General features: G+C 48.9%; 1 protein-coding gene across 11 annotated transcripts in view; it reads right to left on the reverse strand.

The window, feature by feature from the left end:
- SCML4 (Scm polycomb group protein like 4) overlaps positions 1–9,444 on the reverse strand; it is a 124,003-nt gene that overhangs the window by 4,636 nt on the left and 109,923 nt on the right. For all 11 annotated transcript variants that reach the window (XR_003550790.1, XM_027775120.1, XM_027775118.1 and 8 more), the window contains one exon: positions 239–384. Coding sequence is in view for 10 of the 11 variants with exons in the window: in XM_027775120.1 (XP_027630921.1) it covers positions 239–384 (146 nt within the window). In the remaining variant the exon portion in view is untranslated. The remainder of the gene's footprint in view (positions 1–238; positions 385–9,444) is intronic.

Consider the following 9,444-nt stretch of genomic DNA (forward strand, 5'->3'; position numbering starts at 1 on the left):
CTGCTGAAGACCAAAATGGGAGAACAGATGGGACAACTAATCCTTTCAAAGCAAAACTAAGTGGTGGTTCTGCTGAGAACAGTGGTTGGATCAGTCCCTTGGATCTCTGGTTCTCTCGAGGGTGCCCCTAGGGCTGAGTTCAGACCGTCCAGCTTCCTGTAGCTCCTGAACCCCATCCTCCTTCCATACATACCTCCCCCACCTCCCGCACTCCCCAGCCAGGCCCGCCCCTGCATACGTGCTTTCTGAAGAGCTCCACATGAGGCCCCAGAGCCTGTGGGTCGGCATCTTTCACGAACCAGACCACATCCTCCACGGTCCAGGTGGAAGGGTTCCTGTTCCTTGGCTGCCTGGCGTCCTGCCCGTCTGGAGTAGGGCTTGAGGCTGGATGGGATGAGCAGAGAAAGACTTTGAGCTAGAGGTACCTGTCAGTGCTGCCTGTCCCCACCTGGCCTGCAAGGGACATCCTCGGTGGCCAAGGCAGTGGTTCTAGTGACCTCCTGATGGGGAAAGGCTGGGAGTGGCTGCTCTGTCTGGAGCCTGGAACAAAGAAAACCTACTCTTGACCCTCCCCATCTGTGCTAATGCTCTCTGCTCTCCCAGGGAGTAAAGAATTAGAGAATGGATTTCTGGACTGGATGGTGGTGCAGCATTTAAATGCTCTGCTCTGAGAGGTATTCTGCATGGGAAGATTTCAGGTTCACATCTGGAGGCATCATTGAGTACACCAGGCATGTGTGTGCCCGTGGTTGGGGCTGGCTGAGGCTAGGTGTGGGTTGCAACATCAAGATGCTGTTTGGCGTTGTTTTTGCTTTTGCTTCCATTTTTGTTTACCAGAGGGCTCATGTGCTTGCTAGAGAGAGAGAGAGAGAGAAAGGAGGAGAGAAAGTAAGGAAGCACTTTCCATGGGGAATGGTCACGCCGCAATCACTTCTCTATTCCTCCCTCCTTTTGGGATCTTGGGCACGCACACACGTACCCGGTATGTTTAAACCACTGGGTCCGGGACTTGAATCACAGCCTGTCATATGGGATCCAGCTGCCTTAACCACCAAGTCACTGGCTGCCCTGAGGGTGCTCTCTCTCTACCTCTGTCTGTCTCACTCGTGGAAGAAATAAACTTTAAGATGTGTGTATGTACAGTTCGTTAAAACAGCAGAAAAGTATTTCCACAGTTCTGGAGACTGAATGTCCAAGATCGGGATATTGGCAGATTCGTTTTCTTCTGAGGCCTCTCAGGAGAGGACTCCACCCTTATGACCTCATTTAACTGTAATGATCTGTTTAAAGCACACACACACAGAGACACACACGTACACACACACAACTTTAAAAGAAGGAAAAAAGAAAACAGATTTCCTTCAACAGGCTGAAATTCTGATCCAAATCTGAGTTTTCAAGACAGTTTCTGCTTAGGTCTCTCTGGGTAGACCAAGGGCCTTCTCTGCCTGGCTAATTGGTGACAGATGAATTTCTGAAGGGGCCTCTGCAGTGCTGTGGGGCCAAATGCCTTCAGGTCCTTTCTGCCTCCACTGGCTTCCCACTGAGATGCTCAAGCTGGGCAGAGCGGAGAGCACTGTGGCCCTCCTCCCCGCGCTCCACCCAGTGCAGGTCTGCTGTCAGTCTCTCAGAGCCATCTCTCATCTACACATGCAGGAAAGACGTGTCACCTCCCTCACTGCCCCACATACTGAGCACCTCCGGGGCTCTCTGGGTCTCCCCAGCTTGAGTGTCAACTCCTCACAGCAAAGGGCCTCATCCCATGCCTGGTTCGGGGCTGGTCCTTGCTAAAAGGTTGTTCAAGTGCCATTTCCCATACAGTCCACGCAGAGGCTCGGGGCAGGTGAGGCAGGAAGAGTAATGAATCAGGTGCCTGGCAATATTTAGAGGGTGACTTTTTTGGTGCATGTGCCAAACCGACGCAGATTTCATTATTCTGAAGCTCTTGAAAGGATGCCTCTCAGGCTCCTCTCCTCCCCCTATGCCCTCTGCACCAACCCCAGAACCTCCTCCTCAAACCCCTGCTATGTTTTTTTCTTTCCTCTTCTTTCATCTTTTAGTAGAGGATGGGTGTGCTCCTGCAGGACAGCACAAACGTGTAAGAGAAAGAGAAACACCCTCAGCAGGGTCTCGTCACACCACGGTCCCTTTTCCCCAGTCCTTTGTCTCCTCTGGGTCCTGGGCATCCACATATGCACCTAGTGTGCTTTCAGGCCAGTCTGGGGGCCTGAACCTAAGACTGGCCATATGGCTTCTAGCCTTGCAGGTCACTCGCACTACCCCTGTGTCATACTGGCTGGACTCCCTGCTGTGGCTTTTTAATGGGTCTCCTTGGCGTGTGCTCTTTTCTTTGTAGCATGTCCAACGGCCCTGCCTCGCGCTTTTCCTAAGCGTCAGCTCTGTCTGTGCCCATCTCCCACTCAGATTCCCCGTGGAGCCTGCCTGTACACCTAGGCCTTGCTCAGCCTCAACGTCAAGGGTTCTTTTGGTCTCGATAGTATTTTTCCTTCAAAGATGGAGAAGAGGAGGTTTGGTGTCAGAAAGACGTAGGGACAGATTCCAGACTTTTCTTTTCTAGTGATTTGACCGTGATGCATCTCCTGAGGTGTCAAGTGGAGTGCTCCCTTCCTGGAGGGCAGATGTGAAGACTGGGATGGGACAGGGGCTGTCTGTACTGGATGTTCCAAGGAGGAAGGGGCATCCGTGCCTGCCCCCCAGCTCTCTGTGCATCCCCTGCCTGGGCGCACTGGTGGGGAGCCAGTGTTCTCCTAGCTTCGTTTTGCCACCTTTAGCTGGGGTTTTGGCTTCTCTCCAGGAGGCACCCGCTCTCCCTCCTTTCCACTGATGATCCACCAACCATCAGAGCCCGGGCAAAACCCTCCATGGCCAGGAGCACCATTTCCATTCTCCCTGCCCTCTGGATATCCCCTTCTTCTTTAATCCCGAATATATAAATATGTATTTTTAAGAATTAATTATTTTATTTTATCTATCATTATCATTATTTTAAAATTTGCTACAGGGCATGTGCACTCAACAGAAAGAGACCAGGAGGAGTAGGGGATGTGGGGGAGGGGCAGAGAAAGCAAGCTGGCAGGTCCGGGACTCAAACCACAGTCATCCATGTGGGAGCCCAGCACCTAAACCACCACACCACCTGCTGGCCCCTAACCCCAAATCGTTATTTGTTCTTCTCTTCAGATACTTTCCACATCCTGTAGTACAATTATTTATGTACTTCTCTGTAACCTCTAGTTCAATTTGCATTTTCTAAGAATTCCCTCCCCCACCCAATTCATTCCACAAATATTTACTGAGCACCTTATCTGTACCAGGTCCCGAGTAAAGTGTTTGCTGAAAAATAAAAACGTGATCCTCTCATTACAGGAGCAATAATCATTAGTTCCTCCATGGTTCAAAGCATAGTCAATATAGTTGAAATTATGGGTTCAATAATTGTGAACTGAATCAATATACTCTGTAGAAACACTATAGATAACTTACACAAAAGGCTTGTGGGGATCATCTCTAATATTATTTTAAGGCTGGGAAAAAAAATGGAGGCTCCAAACAAGGAATCAGTTTCCTTATAAAATAAATCTAAACTTGAAGTGGAGACTTCTTCATTCTTGTCTCTCTTCTTTAATCTCTGGGCACAGTGGTTTCTGCTGTCTCTTTTTCCCTCCTTTTAACGTGTTTGAGCAGAGCGTGGTGCTCCATTAGGGCCGAGAAAAATACAGCATCGCATTTCTGAGTCTGCCCTAAATACATAATGGTTTGGTTGGGAATTGGATTTACTTTGAGATTTTCCCTGTCTTTCCTTGTTGGACCTGCAAGGGGCCCATAAGCTGGTTTGACATGGGGCATTTTGCTGGGAAACTGTTAATGCACCCCGGAGCCATCTGAATGCTGATGCATGCTTATTAAAAATGATTTCACTCCATTTAAAGACATCTGCACTCAACATGGGGACGAGGAATCACAGAAATCGCATTTGCCTTTGGATCCCGCCCCATCAGAGCTCCAGCGTTAATCAGGGTGATAATAGATGCTCTGATTACAAAGGCTGGAAGTCTTTAGTGCCAAGAATGATTTTAGAGCGATCAGAGCAGAGGTCAAATCTAATTTCCTGTATTTGACAGGAAGGGGAAGAAAAACAGACCAATTAACAGGATCATCCACAGGAGCCTCAGGTCCTTGCAGCAAGGTCAGGGACATACCTTCCCCCAGCCCCAGCCTGCAGGACGGAGCACAGGGAGCTGTAAGGAGGCGGCTCCTGGGAAGCCTGCAGAGAGGTGATGCTGAGTGGCAGGCGGACTCTTCCTGGTACCTGGGGCTTGCTGTGCGCACTTTGCACTTTCCCAGGATGGAGCAGCAGTGGCCAGGACCTGGCTTAGGAGTGCTTCTGAGGGCCTTCTGGTGGTACAAGACAGAGAGCAGAGGGAAGCCTCAATCTCACGAGCGCTGTTTTATGAACAAGTTACGTGCTAAAGCACATAAACTCATTCTAGAAGAGAAACAGGACTTCCCAGCAGCAGGTCTGCGAAGCCCTCACAGTGATCTATGCTCACAAAGACAATTCGTGCACGACCCCACCACACAGTCCCCCCCCCCACCGCTGTGCCGGTGTCAGGGAGACAGATGGGTCCAGCCTGATGCAGTGGGGCAAGCAGGTGTGCGAGACCTGTGGGATGGCAAGGCATCGTGTTCCCAAGTGAACAGGTGGGGCAAAGTGCTCTCCTAACACCTTTAGGAGAAGACGGCATTTTTTCCCCCCAAAGGGTGAGTACGCTCACCAGAGAAAAGTGAGAAATCACCTTGGTGGTGGGGGAGTGGCCACCCAGAAATCCAGCACCTTAACCACGACGCCACCTGCTGGCAGCATTCTTCAGCAGAAGGGCTTTGTGCTTGGTCATGCCAGTGTCTGGGGGCTGCCCGTGACATGCGGAAAGTAGAATCTAGTTGTGAATGGGTGTATAATTAAACGCTGCTGTTGTTGTGTTTCGAAAGCTAACTTTACATTTACAGAAATAGAAGGAGTGAGTCAGGGTTTAAAAGCAGCCCCGGGCATTTTCACAGCACAGGTACTTGTACTGCTGTCTATGAATGGCTCTGTGTGTCACGCACACCCACAAGCACACAGAATTTCCCTTTGCTCATTCCTGATTCAGGAGAAACCTTTTAGTTAACAATGGAGTCACGTGGAAGAGTGATACGAGCAACGAGCTGGGAGTCAGAAATCCCTGCCACCCACAGCTTCATGGCCATCTCAGTGCTCAGCTGTGAAACAGGGGTGCTGGGCATGCTCTCTAAGGCCTTTCCACCTAGAGGCTGCGTGGTCCCACGGAGTGTTCACACCAAGGGAGTTGCCTTACACATCTGAGGGCATCAGCATGTCCACGTGAGACACACGGAACAAAGAGCCAAAGGCCAGCCTCCAAGTCCCTTCCCTCTGATAACTCTCTCTGGGCCTCCGTTTCTTCACTTACAGCGTGTGCATGTTATTTCTTGTTTTACAAAATACTTTAAGAATCAAGGGGCTATGTGGCTTGGGGCTGGAACCTGACAAGAGTTGGGTTGGGAGGGGCTGAGGAGTTGAAGGGAATGGGTGGGTAAATCTGTTCTCAGCATCTTCGAGTGATCTGGTCCCTGTAGAACGTATCCTTCCTAGAAACAAGGCCGTGGAGAAAGTGAGAGACAAGGCCATGGAGAAAGTGAGAGACGCCCAGGCTAGCTAGCCCATGATCTGAGCAAAAGCAAATACTTTGAAATAATGTTTTTGGGGTTTTTTGTTGTTGTTATTTCTGTTGGAATAATTTTTTTAAAAAGAAACTTTTGCCTTAGAGAGACAGAGACAGCGAAAGGGAAAGTGAGAATCATCCCCCAGGGAGGATGGCCATGCCACAATCTCTTCCTTCCATTCTCCTCCAAGGATCTTAGGTATGCATACACATGTGCCTAGTGTCATTTTCAAGTCACTGGTTCTGAGACCCGAACCGAGTTTACCATGTGAGAATCCAGTGATGTAATCACTAAGCAATCTGCCGGCCCCTGAAATAATTTTCGAGATACTTTGAAGTGAGAGAGACATGAGAGAAAAAAGAGCCTGACCAATCGGATTAGTCTTTTTATTTTGTGAGAGAGAAAGAGAGGGAGAGAGACAGAGAAACACACTTTTCACAGAGACTCTCCCTGTGCTCCTCTTGCCACAACCTACCAATGATCCAGGATGACGGGCACCTGACCTTGCCCGGTGTGTCCAGGTTGGCCCAGGAACCAAATCTGTGACTCCCACACGGCTTCCAGCCTTCCGAGTGGTGGCACTACCTGTGCACAGCACCGCTGAGCGCAATCCTTAAATATTAATCAGGTTTTTTTGTTTGTTTTAATTCTCCAAGACCAGCTGACCTGCCTGTGCCCACACAGGGAGGAATCACTCTAGAGATGAGAAAAGACCACAGGCTTGAAGTCAAGCTGAGCTGGGGCGGATTCCTTCTCAGCCACCAGCAGACACAGTGACCTGACAAGCAATGTGACCTCTGCTGACACCCCTCCCTGGCTAGTCCCTGCTGCCCATTCCAGCAGCTCCACTGGCACTTCCTGACTCTCAGGAGAAAACCCAGCAACCCCTTCCTCATCTGATTTTCTCATGGAATCCACATTTTCCCTTTGCAGCAATAACACCAGTTGTAATTAAATTTGTGCAATCATCTGATATTTGTCTCTCTGGCACTGCACGCTCTCAGAGAACAGGGTCTTATTCACCACTCAGTCCCCAGACTTGAAAGGAATCCCAGGTATATTGTGCTCAGTAAACACCTGTGATATGGACTGACCGACACCTTGCTGAGTTGTAGGTGTCAACACCTATAAATGCCTACCTTGGGCTGTTGTGAGGATGAAATGGCACAATGTTATAAAACATTAAATGCTCAGAATGAAGCACCAGTAGTTGCTCTTCTTACTGTTTTTTTTTTGTTTGTTTATTTGTTTGTTTGTTTGTTTGTTTTTTGCCAGAGGGTGTGTGTACCTGCCAGAAAGAGACAGAGATAGAGCCAGAAACACAAAGAGGAGTTGAGAAAGAACCCCTGTAGGGGGACTGTGGCACTACGATCCCTTCTCCTCTCTCTCCCACCTTTTGGAATTTGGGGCACACACGCACCTGCACCTGATGTGTTTTCCAGTCTTTGGATTTGGTACTCTAACCATGTGGAGTCCAGCTGCCTTAACCACACCACCTCCTGGCCCCTTCTTACTCTTATTACTGTGTCATTCTATAAACGGTCAGCAGTTTCTTCTTCCTAAACCCCATAGCCATCAACCCACTCTTGTTCAGAAATGTCCGGTTTACAGCTGCTTTACCATAAGCCTTGATCTGTTTGACCTGGACCCCAAATCTCCCAAGGTGACTTTTCCCAGTGACTTTGCACAAATCCCTTCCTCTCCAGAATGATAAAGCCCTAGGTAGACCTTTGTCCATTCTAACCTTCTCACATGAGGATGAGCATTGTCCTCATTCTTTTTTATTGTTTTAAGTTTATTTCTTCCATGAGTACAGAAACAGAGGGCACCCTCAACAGGGTCTTGAGGCTGTGACGCACCCCCAACCAGCCTTAGCCAGCCTGGGTCGTGGGCACGTGTACCTGGCATACTCAGGGAAGTGTCCAGACACAAACCTAGAATCTTCCCATACGGGTCAGCCCTGCAGAGTTTTGTGTTTTACTGCCATGCCACCATTCAGCCGCATGCCCATTCATTCTCTAGCTGAAGTGTCTCTACCCTTCACCCAGTGCCATACCCCATGGAAGGAGAATCCAACCCACAGGAAGCATTTGGGTTGAAAAGACATATCAGCTTTACTTCGTTTCTTGATTCTGAATCTCAGACTCAGCTGCGGTTAGGAATTCTACAGCATGTCTGGTTACTTGCCAAAGTCAGGAGGCTTTTGTTACCTGAAACATCTCTGTAGTGCCAGGTGATGGTAACTTGGATGAGAGACAGGGAAGAGCTCTCAAATGTTCACACCAGGAAAATGTGCCCCATGAATCACCCCTTCAGTGCCCACTGGCAGCAGAGATGAGTCTGATATGCCAAGACAGAATAAGGCGTGAGTAGAAACCCATGAGAGGGAAGGCGGGGAGACCTGCCTGTCACTGATCCCTTCCCTCCTGCCTGCCGCCTCATGTACTTTCCTGGTTTCCTTTGTTTCAGACCATTGTGATTAGCACCATGGGAGAAAAACCATTCTAGGTCTCTTCCAGAGCTTATGACCTGAGTCAAGCCCCCCAATCCCTTTTTCTTAACTCATTAGTGGGCATGTGTGCTCACTGGAGAGACAGAGAGGGAAGGAAAGTGAGAAAACACCCTTGGTGGGGTGTGGTCACACTGTAATCCCTTGGATACAGATGCACACACATCTGGCATGTTTAAGTTGCCAGGACCCAGGATTCGAACCACATAGTAAGCCATGTGGGGTCCAGCCATGCCACCAGCTGGCCTGGGTTACCCCTTCTTTTTTAAAAAAAGAATTATTTTATTTAACGTTATTTATTTAATTTTGACTGGGGAGGAGAGAAAGAGAGAAAGCAAGATTCCTGGTCCAGGACTTGAACCAGGGTCAACCATACAGGAGTCCAGCACCCTTAACCATTATGCCACCTGCCGGCCCTAGGTTAACCCCTCTTAAAGAGGTATGATTTCTTGATGCCAACTGCTTTCACTTGGGATGCAAATTTGGGTAGGACAGGAAGTGGCAGGAGGAGGACTATAACAGGCTTCCAGAGGACACATCATAGGCACCAGGCTGGCAAGTAGGTGAGAAACGGGTAAGAAACCTAACGCTCTTCTCTCCCATGCTACGCTGTCAGCTCAGCACGGTTCTCTCCATGCTTTCCAAACAGGAGCTGAGCAAATTGTCCAAGCAAAGCTCACACAGAACCTATCTTTGCTAAGACTGAGAAGCCCTGGTTAAAGACTGAGAGGGAGTCTGGAGTCCTGTCTGCTCTTATCTCTTGCTTCCTCTCACCAAAAACTCAAAGGGACTGCCTGAAACCCATACAACATTATCTGAAAATCCCTAGATAGTTTTGAAAGACACAGACTTGGGGCCAGCAGGTGGTGTGGTGCTTAAGGGCATTGGACTCCCACATGGCCGAATGTGGTTGGAGTCCCGGACCTGGCAGCTTGTTTTCTCACTTTCCCTCTCTCATTCTCTCTCTCTCTCTTTCTCTCTCTCTCACTTTGTCCCTCTCTGGTCAAATTTAAATAAATAAATAAAGTTAAATAAAAGAATTCTTTAATAAAAAAAAGACAGACAGACTTTGGATACAGTTGAGGTCAAATCCTGGCTCAGCATTTGATTCCTCTGTCTTTTTCTTTTTTTTTTTTTGGAGAGGTTTTCGCTATAGGACGCATGCGCTCCCCACACAGACAGAGAGACACAGC

The sequence above is a fragment of the Tupaia chinensis genome, unplaced genomic scaffold, assembly GCF_000334495.1.
Source record: "Tupaia chinensis unplaced genomic scaffold, TupChi_1.0 Scaffold000527_1, whole genome shotgun sequence".
Lineage (NCBI taxonomy): Eukaryota > Metazoa > Chordata > Mammalia > Scandentia > Tupaiidae > Tupaia > Tupaia belangeri.